The sequence below is a fragment of the Hipposideros armiger genome, unplaced genomic scaffold (assembly GCF_001890085.2).
Source record: "Hipposideros armiger isolate ML-2016 unplaced genomic scaffold, ASM189008v1 scaffold_11, whole genome shotgun sequence".
Classification (NCBI taxonomy): Eukaryota; Metazoa; Chordata; class Mammalia; order Chiroptera; family Hipposideridae; genus Hipposideros; species Hipposideros armiger.
Window position 1 is genome coordinate 1,410,301 of NW_017731361.1, and position 26,724 is coordinate 1,437,024.

The 26,724-nt window shown below is 40.7% G+C and overlaps 1 protein-coding gene across 1 annotated transcript; it reads right to left on the minus strand.

Moving 5' to 3' along the window:
* Nucleotides 1-9,521: 9,521 nt before the first annotated feature.
* On the minus strand, nt 9,522-26,519 carry HSPA9 (heat shock protein family A (Hsp70) member 9). The gene is made up of 17 exons (XM_019661909.1): nt 26,136-26,519; nt 24,725-24,783; nt 24,423-24,510; nt 22,912-23,093; nt 22,018-22,142; nt 21,375-21,448; nt 21,185-21,291; nt 20,539-20,701; nt 19,980-20,072; nt 16,074-16,283; nt 14,325-14,552; nt 13,376-13,480; nt 12,660-12,777; nt 12,149-12,243; nt 11,713-11,805; nt 11,391-11,531; nt 9,522-11,082 (listed from the first exon to the last, which is right to left on the minus strand). The coding sequence occupies exons 1-17, from the start codon at nt 26,214-26,216 to the stop codon at nt 11,005-11,007; spliced, it is 2,040 nt and encodes a 679-aa protein (XP_019517454.1). The 5' UTR covers nt 26,217-26,519; the 3' UTR covers nt 9,522-11,004.
* Nucleotides 26,520-26,724: the final 205 nt, after the last annotated feature.

Genomic DNA, 26,724 nt, shown 5'->3' on the forward strand with positions numbered 1-26,724 from the left:
TGATATTTAGAACACCAATATCTTGAGAATACAATGCTGCTAGGTACAGAATGAGATAATTGGTTGCTAATATGAAGGTTAGCTCAAGAATAACCAAGGTGAAGAAGACAAGGAAGGGATGGTTGTGGAAAGGTTTACTAAGAATTTGATGGAATTGTTAAAGGAAAGACCTCTGGAGCTAGACAGTGGAAAGGTCGAACCCTGACTCTCCTCCTTACCTTGGGCAAGTCACTTCTTTTTTTAAAGATTTTTTTATTATTATTATTGGGGAATTGGGGGAGGGGAACAGCATTGGGGAATCAGAGAAGGGGAACAGACAAGTTGCTGTCTTTTTGTTCTTCAGTCTAGTTGTGGAGGACGTCACTTCACTGGCCCATGTTGGTATTGTCATTGTGCTCTTCCTGGGAGATGTAGTCACTCCCAGTTCAATGGACAGCCGCTCATGGCGGCTCACGGCAGCTCATGAAAGTTCATACCCACCCCACTGCAGCCTACGCCGTCGCCGGCAACTTACTGCAGCCCAGCTCCAGGTCGAGCTGTTGTTCACCATCTTAGCTGCAGAGGGCGCAGCGTCACTGGCCCACATGGTATCTGAACGGGGCCCTGCTGTTCAGAGCTGACATCCCAAGCCAACTCTTAACCAACGCACCACTCGGCCGGCCCTAGGCAAGTCACTTCTTAAATCTCACAGAATCTATTTCCTTTTTGTAAAATGGGGGTTCTGCCTATTTTGTGGGACTATTGTTGGATTAAATAACTTGTGTAAAGTGCCTAGTACTATTTAGAGCAAGCCCACGTCATAGAGTGTTACATCTCTTTTTAATTTCTTTTAATTTGTTTTGTCCACTATTTTCTGTACTCATTTGTTGAGGACCTGTGACACTACTTACTCATTCTCCCGCAGAAAATAAAGTTGAGCGACTAAAGGTAGAGCAGATCCACAGAACAGTTCTTAAGGATGTTTTTTTCCCTGGTGGCCTGGTGGAAAGAGGGAGCCAGTAAAATATGTCTCTGGGATATTCTCCCCTGCTTTAGTGGCTAGTGTGTTATTAATAATTTAGAAATTTGGAATTTTTCCGAGTTAGAGTTTAACATATTGGGTAGTTACATACCATAATTATACCGGGGATGCCAAAAAAATGTATACACATGACTTGTGTTTGTTATCTGTGTGTATTGAGTATTACAATTTTAATAGTTCTTTTTTCCTTTCTTAAAATGTGTATTACATGTTTTTGGCACCCTCTGTATTAGTAGAATGAATGTCTTTTTGGGTATCTTAATAGTTATGTGTGTGTTTTCCCTGTCCTTTATCCTCAAAGAGTTCCATATAAGACTTTGTTAAAAGAAAAAAATGTTTTTGTGCTTAGAAAACTAAAAAATAATTTGAAAAATCTCTAGATTAGACTATCTCTAAAGGGCTTACAACTTTATGAAGTAGATGGAGATAAAGGAATGCCTAGTCTGCCCTCAAGTTCCTGGCTGTACTTAATGAGTTGGAGGAATGCTGTTCTGTAGATTCCACCCTTAAATAAGGAAACCTTACAGTAAGTAAAAGCCAATGAAGAAGACCTAAGCTAAGATACAAATACAAGATAAAACTCGAAAGGATTTAAGATTTGTGTAAATTGACAAAAGACAGTTGCTTAACTATGGAGTTCAGTGCGTGTGAAAGTGACTTGAAATGGGCAAGTATAAGGTATCATTTACTCCACTGTGGACACCCAGTGGTGAAATGTGACCCTTATGTGGGAGGGGAGACTACAGCTAAGGAATGACAGCAATTTCCTCTCTAGATGACATCTTTACCAAACATTTTTACACGAATTTGTAGATTTGTTAAATTAAGCAGATAGGCCATTAAATGCTTTACCCTGTAATGATTTTCACCGTTAAGAAAATAATGCACAGAATTTTTTTCTCATTCTTTCAGTTTTAGAAAAACATTTTTTTTTTGTATTTTTAGAATCCTTGTTCTAGGGAGCCCTCACTAGCTGGAGTAGGTCTTCCCATAACATGAAAGAATAATTAGGGCGAGACTGAGCCATGCCCTTGGACCACCTGGGGAGAAGGTAAGTGCTTAATGTTTTCAGTGGTGCCTTTTTTTGGCTCAATAGGATACTTGTTGAATAGCTAGACAGATGCTAATCTTTTAGCTCAATTCAATAAATATTTATTGTGTACCATTGTTCTGTCCAGCACAGGCATGAAATGCTGAAAAACTTTTAGATGTAATGCAGTCCTTAAATTTATAGTCTTTTTTTAGAGGAAAAAAGAACGTAGGAAAGTTAAATAGATGACAGTATAATAGGAGAGAGAACTAGCTGTTTACAGGATTGAGGTAGAAATGAATAAGAGCCTGAAACATCTTGTTATATCAGTAAGAAAGGCAATAAACAAAGACCACTAGGGTCTTTTTTTAAAAAGTACTTAGTACCGTTTGCTTCTTATTAAGTTATAATTGACATATAACATATTTCAGATGTACAACATAATGATTTGATATTTGTATATATTGTGAAATGATCACATTAACATCAGTCATACAGTTACCAATTTTTTTTTGTGATGACAACTTTTAAGATCTACTCTCTTAGCAACTTTCAAATATGCATTACAGTATTATTAACTATAGTCATCATGCTGTACATTATATCCCCAACACTTATTTTATAACTGGAAGTTTATACATTTTGACCCTCTTCACCCATTTTGCCCACCCCCCACCAGCTTCCGCTTCCACCCCCCAATCCTTACCCCCACTCTGGCAACCACCAATTCTCTGTATCTATGAGCTTGTTTTTGTTTGTTACGATTCTGTATGTGAGATCATAAGGTATTTGTCTTTCTCTGTCTGACTCATTTCACTTAGCATAATGCCCTCCAGGTCCATCCATGGTATCACACATGGCAAGATTTCATTCTTTTTTTTATGGCTGAATAGTATTGCATTTTGTGTATGTGCGTGTGTGTGCCTCACATCTTCTTTATCCATTCATCCATCAATAGTTTCCATATCTTGACTCTTATAAATAATGCTGCAGTGAACATGGGGGTGCATATATCTTTTTGAATTAGTGTCTTTGTTTTCTTTGGATAAATACCCAGAAGTGGAATTACTGGTTCATATGGTAGTTCTTTAATTTTTTGAGGAACCTCCACTGTTTTCCATAGTGGCTGCACCAATTTATATTCCCACCAACAGTGCATAAGGGTTCCCTTTTCTCCACATCCTTGCCAACACTTGTTATTCCTTGTCTTTTTTATAATAGCCATTCTAACAGGTGTGAGGTAATATCCCATTGTGATTTTGACTTGCATTTTCCTGATTAGTGATGTTGAACACCTTTTTAGGTACCTGTTGACCATCTGTATGTCTTTGGAAAAATGCCTATTCAGATCCTCTGCCCATTTTTGATTGGATTGTTTGTTTTTATGCTATTGAGTTGTATGAGTTCTTATATATTTTGGATTAACCCATTATGAGATATATGATTTGCAAATACTTTTCTCCCATTCCATAGGTTGCCTTTTTATTTGGTTGGTATCTTTGCTATGCAGCTTTTCAGTTTGATGTAACCCCATTTGCTTATTTTTGTTTTTGGTGTCAAATCCAAAATATCATCACCAAGACCTATGTCATGGAGCTTACTGCCTGTTTCCTTCTAGGAATTTTATGGTGTCAGGTCTTACAGTCTTTAATCCATTTTGAGTTAATTTTTGTGTATGGTATAAGACAGTGGTCCAGTTTTCCCAACATTATTTATTGAGGAGACTGTCCTTGACTACTAGGGTCTTGGCAAAAGAACTTAAGAGCCAATAGAAAGGAGCTCCCAGAGGCCAAAGTTAGAGCAATTTGAGCATCATTAAGAATAACTGCAATGAATTGAAACACATAAGTTAAAATCCATGAGTTCACAATGACACCCAAGAAGCTGCATTGCTCTCACCTTTGATTAATACTGCAGAACCAACTCTTTCTGAAAACAAGTACATAAAGAAGCCTTTTCCATATAAACTGTATCTCAGGGTCACTAGGTACTTGTTATAAGGGGAAGTTTCTCACTATAGAGGTATTCCAACTAGAAAATGAAGAAAAGATAGAAGTAGAGTAGTATACTTTTGATGAAATTAGATATCTAGGTCATGATCATCAGTGGTTGCTAACATCACAATAGAGCCAACCAGAATTATGTACCCACTGATGGAAGTACACACCACCTATTCTTGTAAAAAAACTGAACTTGAATCAGATCAAGCAGGGATGGAAGAACATGTTAAATGACACCATAGGTACAATGTAGAATGTAGGAGATTACAGGACCAGTAGCCCAGTTTCTTCAAATATATTGCAAAGCAGGGGAAAAAGAGGCAGGGAAACCTAGGGAGCATTTGAGTTCTTGCTCCCCAGAATATGTTGTCAGTTTGGCTCAAACTCAATAAAAATTCAAAAGAAAAAAAAAAAAGCACAGGAAATCTATAGTTTGAAAAAGACTTAGGGCACATATCAACCAGTATAGGGTGTGGCCATTATTTGGTTTCTTACTCTTTAGCAGTTGGAAAAGTTATGCAACAATTGAGAAAATTTGAACCTTCCAAGTGTTTGCTATTAAGGAGTTTTAAATTTTTTTAAGATATGATCATGATCTATTATTTTGTAGAATAATCCTTTTAGAGGTACATACTGAAATGTTAACAGTAAAATTATGATTTCTGGAATTTGTTTCAAAATGATCTAACGGAAGGTGGGGGAAAATATAATAAAAGCTATAAGAAGTTGCCGTATTGGACATTAAAAAGTTGAAAAATAAAGTGTAAAAATTTGAGTGAAATAGCCAATGTGGGCTGAGTGAGGCTTGATGGAAAAGTGTAGACCACGATGCTTAAATAATGCAAATGCAAGATTGAGGAGATGGCAAATGGCAAGGGGGACAGACTAAGAGGGTATGACTTAAATTTAAGCCAGTTAGACCAGTAAAGTCGACTGAGTTCCCATTTAGGAAACCTGTGGTTCTTCACCCTTTTTTGGTCACAGATTCTTCAAGAAATCAGTAAAAGTAATAGAACTATTTCCCTAGAAAACTTAATATTGATAATTTTGCATTTTTTTTTTTTTAAGATTTTTTATTGGGGAATTGGGGGGATGGGAACAGTGCTGGGGAGTTGGGGGAAGGGGAACAGACAAGTTGCTGTCGTTTTGTTCTTCAATCTAGTTGTGGAGGATGTTGCTTCACTGGCCCAAGTTGGCACCATCATTGCGCTCTTCTCTGGCGAGGCAGATCAGTCGCCGGCTTCTGGACGGCCGCTCACGGCGGCTTGCGGGCCGCTCATGCTGGCTGCTGGCCACACACGGTAGCCCATGGCAATCCACTGCCACAGGGACTGCAGCCCACGCCGTCGCCGGCGACTCATGGCAGCCCAGCTCCAGGTTGAGCTGTTGTTCAGCATCTCAGCTGCGGAGGGCAGTGTCACTGGCCCTCATATGTGGGATCCGAACCGGGGCCCTCTGGCATCCCAAGCGAGTTCTTAACCATCGCGCCACTCGGCCGGCCCGATAATTTTGCATTTTATAGTCAGTGGTTTATGGACCTCCTGAAGTCATTCATGTGGACTCCCATCACCATTGCCCTTAAATCTGCACAATCTGGGTCAGGGGCTACAGGAACCTATTTAAGAACTTGTGAATTAGGTGGGATACTTTGTTTTAGCTGCAGCTTTCTCTTTAGAGTGAAGATACATTTCTGTTTTGTGACTTGCTGCTGCAAGTCGCTTTGATGATGCATTGTATCAGGTTAAACTAAACCAAATTGCTGATATTCAATGTTTTTGACGGACTGAAATGGCTGTTTCAATGGTTCTGTAATTGAATTACTTTCTTCATGCTGTTCACAGATTAATGTAGGTCACCCTATAACTCCTCTGTCTAGGGATGTCACTCATTTCATTGTTCTGATATTAGAGGACACGAAAGGAGACAGAGCCCTTACAAAATCAAAATCAGCCTTAGGGCTGGAGAATGGAGTCACAGAGGTATCCGAAATAGTGAAGGGTCTTTGCTTGAAGTAGTTTATTTACAAAATTTATGTTGTCTCTTCATTCCCAGTCTTCTCATGTACCATCTGTAAGAACTTCCTTTTATCTTTATTGCTTGTTATACTCTCTAGTATAAATGTTACATTTAAAATTAGGCTACCCCCACAGATTACTTATTAAAGGTTTTTTTATAATGAAGTATGGAGCGAAGCATAGAACTGACATCTTATTCTCCCTGGCAATGATGCATTAATAAAAACTCAACGCCTACGTAGTATTCCTACCAATAATGTGTACATGACTCTGAACACAGGAAATCATCAGGTGACTCTAAACAAAGGGCCATTCTGCAAAACAGATGGCATGTACCCTTCAAAAATGTCAATGTCGTGAAGAGACAAAAAAGGCAAAGGAAGTATTCTTAGATAAGAATAGATATAACTAAATGCTATGTGTGATCTTTGATTTGACCCTAGATGAAAAATAAAGTTAGAGGATATAATTGAGACAATTAGGAATTTTCTTTTTTATTTATTTATTTTTTAAAGATTTTTTTTTTTTGGGAAATTGGGGGGATGGGAACAGTGCTGGGGAATTGGGGGAAGGGGAACAGACAAGTTGCTGTCGTTTTGTTCTTCAATCTAGTTGTGGAGGATGTTGCTTCACTGGCCCAAGTTGGCACCATCATTGCGCTCTTCTCTGGCGAGGCAGATCAGTCGCCGGCTTCTGGACGGCCGCTCACTGCGGCTGCTGGCCGCTCACGCTGGCTGCTGGCTACACACCGTAGCCCATGGCAATCCACTGCCACAGGGACTGCATCCCACACCGTCGCCGGCGACTCATGGCAGCCCAGCTCCAGGTTGAGCTGTTGTTCAGCATCTTAGCTGTGGAGGGCAGTGTCACTGGCCCTCATATGTGGGATCCGAACCGGGGCCCTCTGGCATCCCAAGCGAGTTCTTAACCATCGCGCCACTCGGCCGGCCCAGGAATTTTCTTTTTTAGAATTTTATTGGGCAATTGGGGAATGGGAACAGCGCTGGGGAATTGGGGGAAGGGGAACAGACAAGTTGCTGTCGTTTTGTTCTTCAATTTGTTGTGGAGGATGTTGCTTCACTGGCCCAAGTTGGCACCATCATTGTGCTCTTCCCGGGTGAGGCAGATCAGTTGCCAGCTTCTGGATGGCCGCTCATGCTGGCTGCTGGCTACACACCGTAGCCTATGGCAACCCACTGCAGCAGTGGCTGCATCCTACACTGTCGCCGATGACTTCATGGCAGCCCAGCTCCAGGTTGAGCTGTTGTTCAGCACCTTAGCTGTAGAGGGCAGTGTCACTGGCCCTCATATGTAGGATCCGAACCGGGGCCCTCTGGCTTCCCAAGCCAGTTCTTAACCAACGCGCCACTCAGCCAGCCCAATTAGGAATTTCTAATAGGGGCCATATATTAGATAATAGTGTTATGTGTTAAATTTCCTGATTTTAATAGTTGTGGGGAGAATGTCCCGTTATTATGTGTGCTGAGATATTTAGGTTAAAGTTCATGATGTTCCAGAAAACATAGAAAGCACACACAAGAGTGTGAAGGAGTGCAAATGTGTCAAAATGTTAGTTGAATCAAGATGAAAGGTGTGTTTGTGTTCATTATACTATTCTTACAGCTTTTCTAAGCTTAGGTTTGAAAATTTCAAATTATAAAGTTGAGGAAAAAGTTAAATTTGCCTGGGTAAATAGCCAATTTATGGTTTTTCAAGAGCACATCGAACAGGGGTCAGCAAACTGCGGCTTGCGAGCCACATGCGGCTCTTCGGGTACGTTCCATCTCAAAAGTTTGCCAACCTCTGGAAGAGGCAATCTTGTCCCTCACAACAATTTAAAAATTATTCGAGAGCCATAAATATATTTTTACAATGACCACTATGTGAATATCCTTTAAAAATTTTATAAATGAAACTATTATAGTTGTATTTTCATTTTCAATTTTACTTCTGAGCCACAGTTCACGAGCCCCATTTGCTGACCCCTGGCGGTTCTTCCGTTTCAAGTTTGCCGACCACTGACAGAAGAATCGGCAACAGAATTGGACTCTACACCTATAAAAGATGGTTGCAAATTTATCCTGGTCACTCCTATCTCACTCCCCCGCTCACCTTCCTGGGCCAGGAAAACCTTTTTAGTCCTCTAAACATTATCAATTTCTCCTTCGTTTCTTCTAATTAGGAATTTTTCTTTACTAATAAGGTTCTAGTCTTTGGGTTTGGTGTAAGTTACCCCTAGTATTCTTGACAGATTCTGAGTACACAGTTTAGATATACTTTAAAAACAAGGGGGGACCTTAATCTATCATTTTGGACAGTGGGAGAGATTCACTAATTTGATGAAAGATTTGAGTGCTTATGTCATTGTTCTAGGTGTTGGAAAATAGCAGTGAGCAAAAGTTTCTGGTCTTCGGACTTTACATGGTGGCTGTCAGTCCTTTTGGGCTGCTTAACAAAATAAGACTGGGTGACTTATAATCAGAAAATTTTCTCAGTTCTGGAGGCTGGAAGTCTGTCAGGATGCCAGCATGGTCAGGTGAGGTCCCCTCTTCTAGATCAGACTTCCCATTGTATCCTCACATGGTAGAAGGGAACGAGGGATCTCTGGAACCTGTTGTAAGGGCACTACTCCCATTCATGAGAGTTTCACCCTCATGACCTATCACTTCCCAAAGCCCCAACCTCCTAATACCATCACCTTAAGAGGTTAGGGTTTCAGCATTATGGATTGGAGGGGGGGACACAAATTCAGACCATAGCAGTGGGGGAAGGACAAACAAATTAAGTGGTAATAACTGCTATGGAGAAAAATAAAGGTTAAGGACAGAAAATAACAGGGACTTGAGGAGGGGGGTCTGTAATTTTAAGTGGGGAAGACTACTTGGAATAATCCAAGAAGTAACTTATACTAAGTGGAGATGTTGTTTCTGGATGTACTTGGAAGATTGCTTAGATCTGTTCACTCCAGGTTTTTTTGGTTTGGGCAACCTTAAGCAGCACATTTACTTTAACTAGAAATACCAATTTAGGAAGGGAAATCTAAAGTTCCTTTGGGACCTGTCAAGCAGTGTCAACACAAAAGGGAGACTATCTGAAGAAAAATATTTTTGCTTTTCAAGGCTGTTTGTTTTATTGGTAAGTGGAACTGCTGTACGTTCACTACACATGGGGCAGTTTGAAACAGTGGGTGTGAGTACCTATCCAAGCAGCTCTTCTCCCTCCTTCCTAACAGAACCCACTTTGTTCAGGGGGATGGTTGGCTCCTTCTCCCTGATCCCAACGATGAATCTTGAATCATAGCAGCCATTTCTCAACTGCGGTGCTTTGGAAATCCTTGAAGGGTTTAGTTATCACAATGATTAGGAGACACTAGAGGTGTTTAGTGAACGAGAACCAAACAGATACTAAACTTGTAACATGCCACAATCCTTCATAAAGAATTACTACACATCCCATAAGGATCCCACTTTAGCCTAGAATTTATTTTTCATATGACTCTAAAGAAGTTAAACAATTTTCCAGGAATGTAAAATCTCCTTCACATTAGAGCACTGTATTGATTTTTTAAAATATATACGAACTTCATTTCTAGATATCACCACAAAATATAACAAAAGGAGGCATTACATCTGATGGGGTCCAAGCCCATATTCTTGATTAACAGATTTCCTTTAGGCATGGCGTAGGATAGTAATCCATGAAACATGAGGGAAGTCTGCTGGAGTACCTTTGGGAAGTAACACTTAAGTGAGATACAAGGAGGATGCGGTCACCTTTCTGCTTCTGAAGCTGTCGGCATGTGATAATTAGAACTACATCAGAATTTGGGACAAGGAAACTCGCTGAGGATTAAAGAGCAGAAATATGGGAAGAATCAGTTCCTGATATTAGTGAGTCACTAAACTCATACCTTAGGGCTTTTACTGCTAGACATATATAAGCTACTTAGAACTGAAAGTGACCTGAAAATAGTAGCAGCCCTGGTTTTTAGGCTAGAGAAGAGATCTAGAGACTGTTTTAACATTCCAAACAGAAGCTGGGGCTATAAGAGAAACAAACTAAACTCTAAACCACATTTTTCCTTGGTGACAATGCTTATTGCATTATACTAGTCCTTCCAAATCTTGAATTTGTATTTTTAGCCTATGTTAGAAAATCCTGTATTTCACCTGAGTGACTCTAGGTCAGGGAATTGGGAAGTATGGTGCATGTTATATTCTCAAAGCTAAATCTCAGAGCCTCACCCCTCACAAACAAGAGATCAAGATGCTTTTCATATTTATTTTTTAAAAAAATCCAGAACGGATCAAAAAGAACAATCAAGGATACAGGTGCCAGACATAGGCCAGAAGGTAGCTAGAAAAGTATGCCTTAGGAAAATTAGGAAGCCTTATGACCTTGTTTTAAAAGCTGTCCCTAACATAAATAGCTTAGTTTTCCACTGATCTAGCTTCCCCTGTCTACCTCTGAACTTGGCACAGCTGGCTTGCCTTGCAAGGCCTCAGTTGAAGAATTCCATTTGCATACACAGGCTGGTACAGCAGTACTCAGCTAACAGGAAGTACCTCATCCCCAATATGGTCTCATTCCAGGTTCCTGACAACCTTCATTGTTGTGAGATGGTTTCACCCCTTGAAAACACGGCTACTTCAGTACAAAACAATGTTTTTATAATGATCGAGAAATCATTTCCCCCCTTTTACGTGCAGCTGGAAAATGATAGGCTAGGGACAGAACATTGTGAACTTTGCACTGTTGGAATTAACACTCATTAAATGATCATTAGCTAACAGTCACTAAATTTACATATTAAAGGAAATTATATATAGAATACTGCAAAAACACAGTAAAGACTGAAATTTGCCCATTTCTGCTCAGGAAGTCCCTTTATTCCCAAGCGTCATAATGTTGTCCTTTTGGCTCCAAAGTTTACTGCTATTACTGTTTCTCCTCCTTTTGATCTTCCTTTTGTTCCCCAGTACCAGAGCTTCCAGAGCCTTCTCGCTCAGATGCCATCTGTTAAGAAAACATTTGAGAGCCACTCATTTAATGCTACAGCTGACAGTTCGCTCTATGATGAACTAAAAAATAAAGGAGCCATCCATATCCTGCCTATTCCACACTCCCTCCCCTCCTTGTACACATACTTGTGGTTTTTTGTGACTCCTTCCCTTTGACCTCACCCTCTCCCCACAAAGTAGAGTCAAGAAGGGTATTTCCAATACTCCCAGTTCTATAAATTGCTATCCAGGGAATCATCAGTGAGTAATTAATAACAGTTATAACAAGACTAAATCAGGAGCAAAACACTTCAGTCCTTGTACCTTTTTGTATGCCATTTCAAAGAGCTTCAATGACGCTTGCTGAAGGGAAGATGCTGCTTGCCTTATGTTTTCTCCAGTTTCACTATCTTTTCGAGCCAGGAGCTCCCTCATTTTGGAAATCTCTTCTTTTAGCTTGTTGCACTTAAAAACAAAACAAAACCCTCACTTTTTCTGGGTTTCTTATCCTATTACATGTAGCAGTTATATTCAGAAACATTTAAAAATAAAAACCAAATCCTATCAACACCCACACGGAAAAACAAACTTCATTGGCATTGGTGACAATGCCTCCGAACTTCAACTATTATAAAAGAGGGCTCACCTCATCAGCAGGCAGTTGGTCCTTGAACTCCTCCATCTTGCTTTCTGTGTCATGAATGATTCCTTCAGCCATATTAACCGCTTCAACTCGTTCCTAAATTAGAAATTTAGTATAAATGAACTTCTCAACCAACCAGTTGGCTGCAGGTCCTCACTAAGCAAGACAATATGCTGCCTGCTGCATACAGTTACAGAGCACAACCAGTAGGAGGGAGAAATCACTGTGGTCTGAGGTAGTCTGGGATGTCTGGAAAAGATTTTAGTTGGATTCTAGAACTTGAGAATTGATATGGGATAAACAAGAAAGGCATTCCACACACACAAATTATGAGCAAAGGGGGGAAATGACAGATTGAGGGTAAGAGAAGTTCAAGATCAATGGCACATATCCTAACTCACACTTTCACCTCCTAGCTGAAAAGGCAGAAAGTAATCACCTTCTTTCGCCTGTCTTCTTCCGCATACTTCTCTGCGTTTTTAACCATATTTTCAATATCATCTTTGCTTAACCCACCAGAAGACTGGATCACAACTATAGTGAAAATAAAGCATTTGGTTACTTCCCAAGTAAAATTTTATCACTTCCTCTATTAAGAATACTACTGCTCAAAATAGCCAATTTTGATGTGAATTATGTGTGACAAGGGACACTCATTTATAATAAGCAGAAGAAAACCAAGGGTCTGATCTACACAAAGACTATCTTGCCCACCAAAACTTCAGCTCTGCAATCCAGAGGCTCAATGCTTGTCTGTTTTGAGGAACAACCACCACATCTGTTCATGTGAATCTTTGATAACGGAAGAGAAAAAGGGCAAAAAGGACTCATCATCCCCCCGAGTCTGGGAGAAAAGATTTCTACAACCTAGAGGGTCTTGCCCCCCCCCCAAAGAAAGGAGCTCCAAGGTCCCTCACCTCACTCATGGTCTGATAAAGAAGAACACTTACTCTGCTGTTCACGTCCTGTACCCTTATCTTTGGCAGAAACATGTACTATCCCATTGGCATCAATGTCAAATGTAACTTCAATCTGTGGGACTCCACGAGGGGCTGGGGGAATTCCAATCTAAAATAAATACATACCCAGAGTAAGCTCCTCTCACAAAGAGGCCCAGTGCTCTAGTTCCAAACCTGTATGGTCTTCTGGGGAACAAGGTGCTTGGTTCCAGGGAGGAACAAGCGATAATTTCACTTAATTAAATGTACAAAAACACAAGTTTGTAAGTAAGGGTAGTAGTTTCATTGCAATCTGAAATAAACAGGGCTCATACCATTGAAGGCTGGCTATAGCAAGTAACCATGACAGCTGTATGTACCTGGGGACACAGTGTTGTCTCACTAAGAACCAACAAACAATACTAACTAGAAGCCAATAGTATCAAGTGTCTCTTAAATTACTAATCAGGAATTTCTCTTAATGAGCATTGTTTACGACCATTTCCCTGGTGCTTATATTTACAATATTCTTGAAGTTACCAAGACACAAGAACCAAGCAAGACTTTTAGGTAAAAACGGAAGCCATGGGCATCCAGTTGTATACGTCATCTGTGCACTATATGCTAAGATAACACAGACTGTGTTGCAGCAGTTTATGGTAATATTAGGGGTTAGAATATAGTCTAAAAAAACAATGAGAAGCATACTGAGGATTTGCAATACCTACCAAAGTAAACTGTCCAAGAAGTTTGTTGTCTCCAGCCATCTCTCTCTCACCCTGACACACTTTAATCTCCACTTGAGTCTGACCATCAGCGGCTGTAGAAAACACCTAAGGAGAAAGAAACTTTCTGGGTTGGCAGTCTGATTAAACTACTCCCCTTACATAGTACAAGCCAAAGAAAGAAATCCACATCCCAATATTGGAAGAGTCCTCATGTTCACTGTTTTCAGAACAAAGGCTTATGTCTTTTCTGGGAACAGGAGTAGGATTAGCACAGCAAAAGGGCATGCAATAGCTACTGTTTCTGCTAAGCAAATGCACTGTACAAAGATGCAGCATTGGCACAGAGGGCCTCAAGAGGAGCTAAAATAGCTGTTGAAATATGCTCATCTAGGAAAGCAGGTCAGAGACAGGATTTTGTGCTGTCACAGGAAGTCACTACATACTTTTCTTCAGAATATGTTGACCATATTGCACAAACATAGCAATAGCCAGTTTTCCAAAGTACATCAGAATTGGGAGTGTCAGGAAATAATTCTTAAACCAAGACGAAGCCATTGTCTAAATAGCTCTGCTTGGTATCTCAGGACATCCAGTATTCATGCATAAGACAAGCCCATTCCCCAGTCGTAACCAGGCCATTCCTTTTACTGCCTTTAAGAACAAAGGAGTACGGGAATTTTGTCCCAAATGATGAGGCTCCTTTTGGCAAATTATTTTAAACCCACAAAGGAGAGAATATTAATGCCTTTCCTACACTCATCAGAACTGGCTGTTAGGTAAAGAGAACTTTTCCAGGAACAATAAGAGAACAAGACCACCCACATTCAACTAGAATGGTCTGTAAAACAAAAAGTGAAGTTTTCTAGGAAAAGCTCACAAAAGTGGCTGCAATCACATCCCTCACAGAACCTCGTATTTCTGTGACAAGTTAGGGTGGGGAGGCTCTTACCTGGCTTTTCTTGGTTGGTATAGTGGTGTTCCTGTTAATAAGTTTGGTAAACACACCTCCCAGAGTCTCAATACCCAGAGAAAGGGGAGTGACATCCAGGAGCAGCACATCTGTGACATCACCAGCCAACACACCTCCCTGAATGGCAGCTCCAATGGCCACAGCCTCGTCAGGATTGACAGCTTTACTTGGGGATCGGCCAAAGAGATCCTGCACAGTCTGCTGAACCTGAGCATTAAAGAAAAAAGAACCTGTTGCCCACTACTCAGAGCAACTGCCCAAGAAGGGGAGAGAGCACACGTGTGTCCTAAGACCCCAGAAAATTAGAGGACATGTTGCTTCAGATCCAAGAATGTTCACTCAAATTACTAGTATTTCCTAGTTGAATTGTTAATGATACAAGTATATCAGGTAGGTAACACTCATGAGTATCTCATTCACAGCCCTTTTAAATTTGGGGAAAATTTGCGTAAGTTTGTTATCTGGTTTCCCATATAATACATTAAATTAGAAACAGTACAAGGCAAGGGGACTTAGAAATTGTATAGCCCAAGTTCTCTTCTACATGTCAACTAAAAACCAACTTAAAAGAAGTAGTGGTCGGGCCAGCCGAGTGGCGCGATGGTTAAGAGCTGGCTTGGAACACCAGAGGGCCCTGTTCGGATCCCACATATGAGGGCCAGTGACACTGCCCTCTATAGCTAAGATGCTGGACAACAGCTCAATCTGGAGCTGGGCTGCTGTGAGTTGCCGGTGATGGCTTAGACTGCAGCCCCTGCTGCAGTGGGCTGCCATGGGCTACCGTGTGTAGCCAGCAGCCAGTGTGAGCGGCCAGCAGCCAGCGTGAGTGGTGGTCCAGAGGCCGGGGAATAATCTGCCTCGCGTGGGAAGAGCGCAATGATGGTGCCAACTTGGGCAAGTGAAGCAACGTCCTCCACAACTAGACTGAAGAACAAAACAACAGCAACTTGTCTGTTCCCCTTCCCACAATTCCCCAATAAAATCTTAAAAAAAAAAAAAAGTGGTGGTCATTCAGTAATTCAACATTGGGGCTAATGTTCTTCTCTTTTTTTTAATTAATGCTAGGAAAAAGCGCTATCTGAATAGTATCTGGGATAATTTATAACATAAATATATCGTGGTCCAAAGCCTCTCTTTTTCTCTCCAGGTTTATTCTGTGCATATTTTTCTAAGCCCACATACTACTACAAAGGAAAAATTAAGAAAATATCAAGGTCCAATATAATTCTATGAAAGCTGTAAAGAATTGCACATCTTCAACAAGTTCTGTGCTCAGTCAGTAGTTTTCCACACACCTGTCTTTTCAGAATGATGTGTTGAATAAAATGCATCACTGCACAATCTTTGTTGAAGAGCTGTGATTAGAAACCCCATACACTATGCTGCAAAATTGCCCCTAAAAGCTACTTTAGTTAGAACCAAGGTTTTAACCTATCGCTGACCTCAAATTTTCTTTCCTAAAAATTCTGCAAGACTTAAGTTCAATATCCTCCCTGTTGCCACTCCGAAGATATTTTACCCTTTCCAATCCTTTTTCTTATACCCTTGAATTTAAAAAGAGGCTGAAAAGAGCTCTTTAGTTAGGGTACAAATTCATCCTCCTTTCAGGGTTACCATGAAGAAAGGCCACATATTCATATCCCTACACAACATACAACAGTTTTCCCAAGTAAATATTATGTGCTGGACCTCTCTGCTTGTCATGCTAAGAATTCCATGGATCCATACCTTGGGCATTCTAGTCATGCCACCAACAAGAATTACTTCTCCTATGTCACTCTTGCTGACTTCTGCATCTTGCATGGCTTTCTGGCATGGGGCGATGGTCCTCTTGATTAGATCAGCAACAATCCCCTCAAACTGAGCCCAGGTCAGCTTCATATTCAAATGCTTGGGTCCAGAAGCATCCATTGTAAGATATGGCAAGTTGATGTCCGTCTATAAAGCAAGCAGAGAGACCAGTAGTGGTGAATTTTCTTTATTATCAATTAAAATAACCCCACACTCTAGGACAGAAAGACTTTGTCACAGGGAGGGTCAGACATATTTTAAACAAACAGCCACCAAAGACAGTGACTCTAAGATGCAATCTCTTAATATAAAATATTGAATGTTATTACTGAAAAAAATTTTAAATTAGCTTAAAAAAAAAGATTCAACCTCTTTTCTTCTGAAAGGTAAACACTACAACATCTGTTATTAAACAATGAAGAACAGAGTAGAGAAGCAGGAAAAATTCCTGTTCAGCAGATGCAGAAATGTTCTGCCACTAAATATACATTAAGAATCACAACAGTTTTTTCCCACCAAGTTTTAAAAAATTCCATGTACATGGAAAAACAAAACAAACAAAACGTCAAAGGCATGCTCTGAACCAGGTAACCTGCCACCAAGCTTTATAAGTTTCAGGAAGATGGTTAGAAAGCTACAGTAGAAATACTGAAGAGAACTACAAGGACTGACTTTATTGCCATCACATCCAGAGAGCAGCTAACACTGCCACAGTCACACCATGTAATAGCCAGTATTTAATAAACCCCAAATCTTCATAAGGCATGGATTTAGACTAACAAAAACCACTAAAAATGTTCAAACAGGTGTCCCAGGGTGGGGCCTTAGGAATAGAATTACCTCATGCTTCTCCTCCAACTTCACATCAATGCATGGCCAACAGGGGATAAAGACTGAGGGGAGCAAATCCTTAACCACCTTTCTTCAGGTAAAGTACCTGAGACACTTACATGCTTAACAAATGGTGAAAATTAACACATCTTCTGTAGAAATAGTGATAGTGGGTATTGCTTTCAAGAACATCATCGAGGGGTCGGCCGAGTGGCGCACTGGTTAAGAGCTAGCTGGCTTGGGATGCCAGAGGGCCCCGGTTCGGATCCCACATGAGGGCCAGTGACACTGCCCTCTACAGCTAAGATGGTGAACAACAGCTCAACTTGGAGCTGGGCTGCCATGAGTCGCAGGCGACAGTGTAGGCTGCAGACATTGCTGCAGTGGGTTGCCATGGGCTACCGTGTGTAGTCAGCAGCCAGTGTGAGCGGCCAACAGCCGCCGTGAGTGGCCGTCCAGAGGCCAGCAACTGATCTGCCTTGCCCGGAAAGAGCACAATGATGGTGCCAAGTTGGGCCAGTGAAGCAACGTCCTCCACAACTGGACTGAAGAACGAAAGGACAGCAACTTGTCTGTTCCCCTTCCCTCAATTCCCCAGTGCTGTTCCCATCCCCCAATTCCCCAATAAAAATCTTTAAAAAAAAACAAAACAAAAAACACCATTGACTAGTTCCCTCTTTCTTTGCAAAATGTTAACCCAAATCAGAAAATAGAATTTAATTTTCCAAACCAATTGGATCCCATAAAATTGTGACAATCAATGGCAATGTGCTACATCTGTGCTGTTCAACTTAGCAGCTACGAGCCACATATGGCTGAGCACTTAAGTATAGCTAATACAACTGAGGAATAGAATTTTAAAATTTTACTTAATTTTCAATACCCACATGTGGCTTATGTATTAGTGCAATTCTATATGCTGTAAGTTAATAACAAACACTCCAGAGGCACAGCCCTCTAAAACCAGCTTATCAGTTTTGTCCTTCAGGTCTCTCAAATCAAACTATGTTATCTGTCACTATCACACTCTAATCCAAGTCCTCTCTCACCAACTGGTGTGCTACAACAGCATCCCATCAATTTCCCACATCCCCTCAGGTGGCCCTCTGCCCTTTGCCCCAGAACCCTCCCCACGAAAACCACATCTCCACTCCACCTCAGCCAGTGTTTTCCACAGACCCAAATCTGACCATGTTACTGCCCCCAGTATCAAGTTTTTCCATGGCTTATACTTACTCATCTCAGGACAGACACCAATCACCTATCCATAAAGCCTCTATCTAAGCCTCATGTTCAATGCTGCCCCTCACCCTCTGCCTATCTGCACTTCAGCAACACTGGCCCTTTCTCACATCTTCACCCCAGGGACTCATATTTAATTGATGCTTTCTCTCTTCCTGATTAACTCATCTTTCAGAAGCTCTTCTTATGTCAACACCGCTGTCAGGTTTCCGTTATAAATCTAACCTTGCCTTTCTACCAGATTAATAGCTTACATTTATAGTAGTTACTATTTACTACACGTTGTCTTAAGCATGTTACATATATATACTAGTAATCCTTGCAATTCCAAAGGGGAAAGTAGCACTATCATCTCATTTTATGGATAAGACAGAAATGTAATTTATCCAAGGTCACACAGATAAGTGATGAAATAGGACCTGAATCCCAGCAGTCTTGCCTACAGAGCCTCTCTGAACCTCTACATTACCTTACTTCTGGTTTCACATTTAACATAATGTTCTAAATAATGTCCACCTCCTCAAACAAAACTGTAAACTCCATGAGGGTCATGTTTCTAGAAGTTTATCCTACAGATTTACAATCACGCATGCACAAACAATGTACAAGGATGCTCAATACACCTTGCCATAATAGCAAAATGCTGGAAAACAACCCAAATGCCTCGCATTAGGATACAGCAGGTCTCTGAAAAATGTTTTTTCTTTTTGTTCTATTTGTTCGAATATTGTTTTAACATTGATGACATGTCACAGGAACTTAATTCTTGTTTAGATCAATTAGCCTCTTGTAAAATTGGTTTTCTCATACATCATTTCACTTAGTTGCAGAACCTATCGATGACATTAAGTGATTACTTACTGTACAGCCACACTAAAACCAACTAACCTCTCCCTCCAAAAAGTGTCAGATCCCTAGGAAGAATTATAAGCTATTCTCTGGCAGTGCCACAATATTTCCACCCTAACCCTACCCATCATATTGCAAAGTTCTGCTACTCTGTATGATAGCATGAAAAAAGCAACACCATCAACATCATGGATGACTTTGTCCAACTTTGTCACTCCTCATAATTACTTAAAAATCCAGGTTTGATTGCAAGTTAATAACTCTTCCCTTCCCAATGGGTAATCAAAGTAACAACTAGTCACCTGCCCTGCTTCCCTGCTGCCACCGAGAACCTGGAAATAGATCTCCTGCTTTCTATCTTGTTGCATCTCTGACCTGGGCCTAACATGCTTTCTATAATTCCATTCTTAGCGGTTTAAGGCACAGTGAAGCTTCACTTCTCAGAAGTGGAGCAGCATACGCTGACATCTTAAACAGACGCTGAGCAAATCTGATATCCACAGAGGGGAAAAAAACTTGCACAGGTGTACAAACCCACCTTCAGTTAGGTTTCATAGCTCATTTTCTAGATTGGTGATCCAAATAATTAAATGAGAAACAAATTAGAGTCACACAAAGAGGTGTCATGAGTTAAGTGAAGACAGTAGCAGTTCTGAGAGTACCCTAGTATTTACAGGCCAACAATTCTAATTTTGCACACTGCTGGTCTAGATTTTAGCTTTAGTATACCACCTCTGATTTGGATGGTTAACAGATTTCCATAAAAAAAAATACTGCTTCTTTATTCATGAAAAGGTTTTTACCATCAATCAAAATATTGTAAAAAGATTAGACTAACATTAAAGCAATTAGAACATGCTACTTAAGTCAACTCCAGGTGAAAAGAACCATCAAGACAGCTGGGATCTGTCCACATCTTACCTGCACAGATGAGGAGAGTTCACACTTAGCCTTCTCAGCAGCTTCCCGAACCCTCTGAAGTGCCATGTTGTCTTTGGTCAAATCAACTCCTGTCTACAAAGTGAAGACATGCAATACTAGTATTAGTGAAGTGATAAATACGTTTAAATTGCAGTGGTAAGCTGTAACACCACAAAATAGAGTCATACCTTTATGAACAAGTATGAATTACTTATTACCCTTAAAAATCTGCAGGGAAAAGAAAACCTATGCTAAAAAAAAGCTATGTGTACATGGAAGGCTGAACTGATCTCAGCTCTTTCAGCTGTAGGATTCTAGCTCAAAAAATGAGTTCCAGAATTCCTTTTCCAATACTGTACACAGGATGCCACATCCTTCAATCAATTGTTTATTCCCAATCTAAAGCTACAATAACCAGAACAGTTCAGTCCACCCAAGAAAACTGAAGTGCAAATATTTCAATGCTCTATTCAGGGCAAAAAATTATAAAGCAAACAGCAATCTGAACAAGGAAATGCTCAACATCCTAATGTCTACATATTAACTGCTGGTAACTAACCTCTCTTTTGAACTCCTTCACAATATGTTGTAGCAAGGCCTGGTCAAAGTCTTCCCCACCTAAGAAAGTGTCTCCATTGGTAGACTTCACCTCGAATACTCCTTTCTGAATTTCCAGGATAGAAATATCGAAAGTTCCACCACCTAAATCATATACAGCAATGCTAGAAAGAAAAAAGAAGGCCTTAAGGAACAAAACCTATTTCAACAACCAAATGAACATAACTTGGCTATTTTCCCCTAAGGTGTAATTATTATTAAATTTGATAACTGCCTAAGTGACATTTGTGTTCAACATGTGGCCCTAACAGCTACATGTAAAATATACAGTTAAAATGAAAGAAATTAATTTAAAAGCAAAGTTGACAGTATTCAACCGCTCTTTTGGATAAATACTTGCCAACATACACACCAAATAGGGGGAAAATGACCCTAGACTAGTACTTATGAAAAAAAAAGTAAAGGAATGGTCTTGAAATGAATGAAAAACACCGACCATACAGCCTTGAAGAAAATCAAGGCAGTGTATTTTTAGTCAAAGTACAAGGCTCAATCACTAAGAAATCTAGATTATGCCTTAGGATAAGTCTCATCGTTCCATAAACTTAGTCTCATAAATTTAAGTGGCGTTTACTGCACAGACTTACACTCTGTCTTCCGATTTGTCTAGACCATAGGCCAGAGCAGCAGCTGTGGGTTCATTGATCACCCGAAGCACATTTAGTCCAGCTATCTGGCCAGCATCCTTCGTGGCCTGAAGAAAAAGAAAAAAGCATTTTCCACCTTTGTGTCCCAAATATCATTAATTTTCTAAATAAAAGTGCTAATGGAACTCACCTGTCTTTGAGAATCATTGAAATAAGCTGGGACTGTGATCACAGCATTTTTTGCTGTATGGCCCAAGTAATTTTCTGGAAAAGAATCAAAGAATGAATTCAATTGTGAGATTCTGTCAGATGAAATAGTTAACAGAATTACTAACGCAGCCTCACAACCTGTCATCCTCTTGGAGCCACAGAGCAGTCATCTGTTTTTCAGCATGTGACCTAATATGTAGAGACTTTGTAGGAAAACACGCCAATTAAAAACATTGGTTAAAAACCCAATATCTCACCTTTAACATTTTAGTGAAGGTTCACCAGCTACAATGACTTAAAAAACAGCCACTAGTTTCTTCAAATGGGAAGTTCTAAGTTTTACCTAACAGAGACAAAAGCTTAATGTGTAGTCTTTTGGCTTTCAATACACTATTCCCCTACACTAGAAAAAGAAACAAGAAAGCCACCATTAGGAAAACTTGGAAGATAAATTCAATCTGCAAGGAAAATATGAAGAGTAACAAAATATTGCCATTCCTAGGATCTCTATATAAAAGCCATCAAAGGCTCATCCAAGGGACGGACACTGGGGTATGAAAGCTAGTGATCTGAGAAATCACCAGTTCTTGGAACTTTCCCAGATGTGAACCAAATCTTCTCACCTGCAGTCTCTTTCATCTTCATCAACACAAATGCGCCAATCTGACTTGGAGAGTAAAGTTTTCCATGAGCTTCAACCCAGGCATCGCCATTGGAGGCACGGACAATTTTAAAGGGAACATTTTTACTGCAAGACACAAAAATTGTTATGTGAAAAAACATGCTAGTGCAACCTACCATGACAAAGTTACCATATGCCATAAATGTCCACCCTCCATCCGAGAGTTCCATGGCCAATGACAACTTCCGAAATTCATTTAATGAAAACCTTTAGAAAATAATCATTAACATGTAAAAACATCCTGACGAAACCTGAACATTTTTTACTTCCCACCAGACGATTTATGCAGTTGCTTTGGGAAGCAATTACAGTTACCATTTGACCCAGCAATTCCATTACTAGGTGTCTAGCCAAGACAAATGAAAACGTCCACACGCAAACCTGTATGCAGGTGTTCATGGCAGCATTATTTATAATAGCCAAAAAGTGGAAACACCCCAAATACCTGTTAACTAACATGGATCAACAAAGTGTAGTATATATCCACACAATGGAATATCACTTGGCTAGAAAAAGAAATGAAGTACTGATACATGCTGCAGCATGGACGAACCTTGAAAACATATCTGATCAGCACATAATGGAACCTATACCAATAGCTCCCATATGAGTTTAACACCAATTCACATGGTCCAGGAATGACAAGCCAAATCTTCACATATCGTGTCTATACACAGCAAAAGACCTAATCTGTGGAGATGGTAGTGAATTTTTTTGAAGACGTCCTTTTGGCAGAGGCAGGGTTTACCCCCAGTGACATGTAAAATTACTAAGTGCTCCAGGGATCTTGCTGAAAAGATTCTTTGCAAATAACTACACTTTTGCTATTACTCACATGTCTTTCTGGACTTCAGGGTCATCATATCGCCGGCCAATGAGACGCTTGGTGGCATATAATGTGTTGTTTGGGTTGGTGACAGCCTGTCGCTTGGCTGGCATGCCAACAAGTCGCTCACCATCTGCTGTAAAGGCCACAACTGAAGGGGTGGTTCTGGCACCTTCGGCATTCTCCAGCACCTACAACTCCCAAAACAAGACAGAGAATGAGGTTCCAGTCACCACCAATGTCTTTATATCAATCACTTAAGACAAAACAGGTGCCAAATCACAAAACAAAGGCTCAAGAATAGTACTAACTGGCACACTTTTTTGCTCTGTGAATGCTGGTACAGTAAATACCATCTATTGGAGCTAGGTGTTTAAAATATATTTAGTTGTTTACTTTGAAACAATATATAACTAAAAACAGAAAAAACAGGATAAATGTAAACCAGATCTTTCATAGTCAATTAGGGAAAAGGTAATCTTTTCTTCCGCATGGAGAATTAAATCTTCTCAATTTTTTTTTGTTAAGTTTCAAGAATAAAAATAAAATAAAAAATTGCCAAGAAGCAATTTAAGAATCCCAAGTGCTCTAAATCTTAAGAATACAGTGGGAATAAAGGTTCGTGTTTCATGAAAAGAACAAGGCGGGGAGAGGGCTAGGGAAGCTGGGTGAAGGGATTAAGAAATACAAATTGGTAATTACAAACTAGTCACAGTGATGTGAAGTACAGCATTGGGAATCTAGTCAATACTGTTGCAATAACTATGTATAGTGCCAGGTGGGTACTAATCAGGGGGAATCACTGCATAAATTATATAAATGTTTAACGACTATGCTGTACAACTGAAACTAATGTAAAATATTAAATGTCGACTGTAACTGAAAAAAAAAAACAATTTAAAATAAAATAAAATAAATTTAGGGAGGCTTCTGGAAGAATAGCCTTTACCACAGCAGGAAGCGCCTAAGAACATGCTTTACTTAGTTTAGGATGCAGCCCATGTGTTATATGGGGCTCCACTTACTTCTAGACTATTCCTGTACCTCCAACCTTGGTTCAATTGACTTATAAAAACGCAGGACTCTTGGGTCGGCCGAGTGGCTCAGTTGGCTAAGAGCTCGCTCAAGAGTTTGAGCTCTGAGCAACATCGGTTCGATGCCTGGCTCGAGCTGAGCAGCCGCTGAGCTGCCAACAGGTGACAGGACGGCTCAGCTTAAAAAAAACAAAACAAAACAAAAAACGCAGGACTCTAATTACAGGAGTAATCAATAGTGCAAGCCATCCCAATGGGTCCTAATGGTAACTTAGTAGTCTTACCTCTACACTAGAACACACTTAAATCCTAGTAAGTCAAATCCATTCAATTATTAGCACCATGCAATTAAGCACAAAGGTTCATCTCATAAGAGTCTTAAGAATTTAAAAGCAGCTTTTAAAATGTCTCTAAGCCAAAGGACAAAGAATTTCAGATTGGGTACTAGCTACCATGACATGATCCAGAGCTTCCAATGATGCTCACCTTTGCTTGTTTACCTTCCATAACTGCCACACAGGAGTTCGTAGTACCCAAATCAATACCAACAACTGCTCCCTTGATTGCTTCTGATCTGTAAGACATTTAAAACAATGCATCAGTGGTCTTCAAAATGATTGCAGGGAATACTTAAGGAAATATTTGACATTGTGGGAAGTGACACAGTACATAATCTGGAAATAAATACAGATGTATCTTTTTTGTTGCGTGGAATCATTAATCACGAATTTAGAGACCACTGTTCTGGGGTTTAACATTTCTCTCAAAGGAAATGAAGTTCCACTTACGCGTAGTCCCGCCTTGAAACAATTCTAAAAGTCTCATGACTGAGACCATTCCAGCCATCCTAAAAAGGAAAAAAATTGCATCAGCCATCAACTACATATGAAAACTTGAGTTTATTCCAATTGTTCTTCTGACGAACACACGAAAGTTTGAGACGTTCATTCTATTAACTAAGTGGCTACTGTGCATACAAAGCATACCGAAATGATAAAAGCATTTCATGGGCATGTGGTACTGACACAGTAAACAAATTTAATAAAGCGTTTTCCAAATAAGTCAGATAAAAATAAGTAAATATAAATTTCTCTTAAGTTACATTACAACAGGGTTTCTCAACTTCGGCAGTGCTGGTTTTGAACCAAATATTTGTTGTGGGTGGCTGTTCTGTGCATTGTAGGATGTTTAACAGCATCTCAGGTCTCTACCACTAGAAGCCAGAGGCGTGGTTCCCTAAATTGTGACACCAAAATTTTCTCCAGAAAGTACCAAATGTCCCTTGGGAGGCAAGGCTGCCCTTGGTTGAGAATCACTGCATTACAAACTTCTCAATCAGAAACTTCTCAATTTCATTGTTAGGAGAAGAGAACACCTAAGTCCTTTTTGTGTACTGCAGATATAGATTTAATTTAGAGACATTTACCCAAGCAACTGCTTTCAAGGAACTGGGATTACTAATCTTGTGGAGTCAATACAGGGGGAAAAAATTTTTCAGGAGTGGCCTCCAACCAGGATCAAAGACCTTTGTTTCAATCTAACCTCAGGATACTTCCAGACCATTCTTTAACCCCACTTGAGTGCAGAGACGAATATTCCAATTCTCCAAAGATGTATGTTTTTGGTCTAACCCAACAATGAGCAACCACTCCGTGGCTTTCTTCTAATTTACTTTTTCTGAAATAACTGAAAAGGATAATCTTACACCCAAGATTTTGGGTAACAAGGCATATATTTCTAAGCAAAAAAATTGGGCCTTAATTTTTTATTGGTAAGGTGCTTTCTTCCGTCATCTCAACATAGCAACGGGGCCTTGCATACACTGTATTTTACAGTGGGATGTAAGTCATCCCTACGACTTGTAGGTGGAAATAAAAACTAGAATAGTGGTTCCCTTCCAACTAAAATTGCGTCCCTCACCCCCAAGACCAAACCCGTCCTATCTGCCACAGAACGGACTAGCACGACCACTATTCTTTACTTCGTGGGTTAGACTACGATCGCGAGGGGTGTGACTCAGCAGGTCCCGAGACACGGAGAGAAACCCTGAAATAGGCCTTGAACTGGTAGCGCTCATTATTGAAGTCCCGTTATCTTCCCTCCTGATCTCTCCCAGAGAATTCTGATCCTGAAGGGCGCGCCTGCTGTATCCAGGCCGAAGGCCGTGAGCCCCTCGGTGAAGGCCCGACAGTTACTTACCTGGTGGCGGGCGACCGTGGGGCCCCGAGAGGCTGCAGCTCCGATGAGACGGGCTGCCGCGGCGCGGCTGGCGCTTATCATGGCGGCTTGGTGGTGGAAGTACCAGGCAGCAAACAAGCGCTCGGACTACAAGGAGCTGCGCTGCGAGGTGGTGTAAACTCTTCTGGAAACCTCCAACCACGTGGGGTGGGGGGGCGGGGGTGGATCGCTGCGGCCTGGAGGTCCGCTCTTCCGCTAAGGTGCTGCCTGCACTGCCTGACCAGAGACTATCTGACCGCCGCTTCCGGAGTCAGGGTGTATGGCTAATACGCTCCGCGGCAAGATGATTGGGAAAAGCTTATCCTTTTGTTCTGGCTGCGGCAGGTCTGGGCTCAGTGAGAGGCGAGGGGGCTAAGCGAGGTATAAAGGCAATACCTTGGATAGCCCCGGTCCTCAGAGACAGCAAAGACTCAAGGTCACACGAGATAAATTGCGAAACGATTACAGTCTCCTTGCGTCAGTTGCGTGAGAGGCGGGGCCTTTTGCACCGGCGCAGCAGGCGTCCTGCTATGCTCCTGGAGCGCATGTGCTCAGGGAATGGCGGAAAACG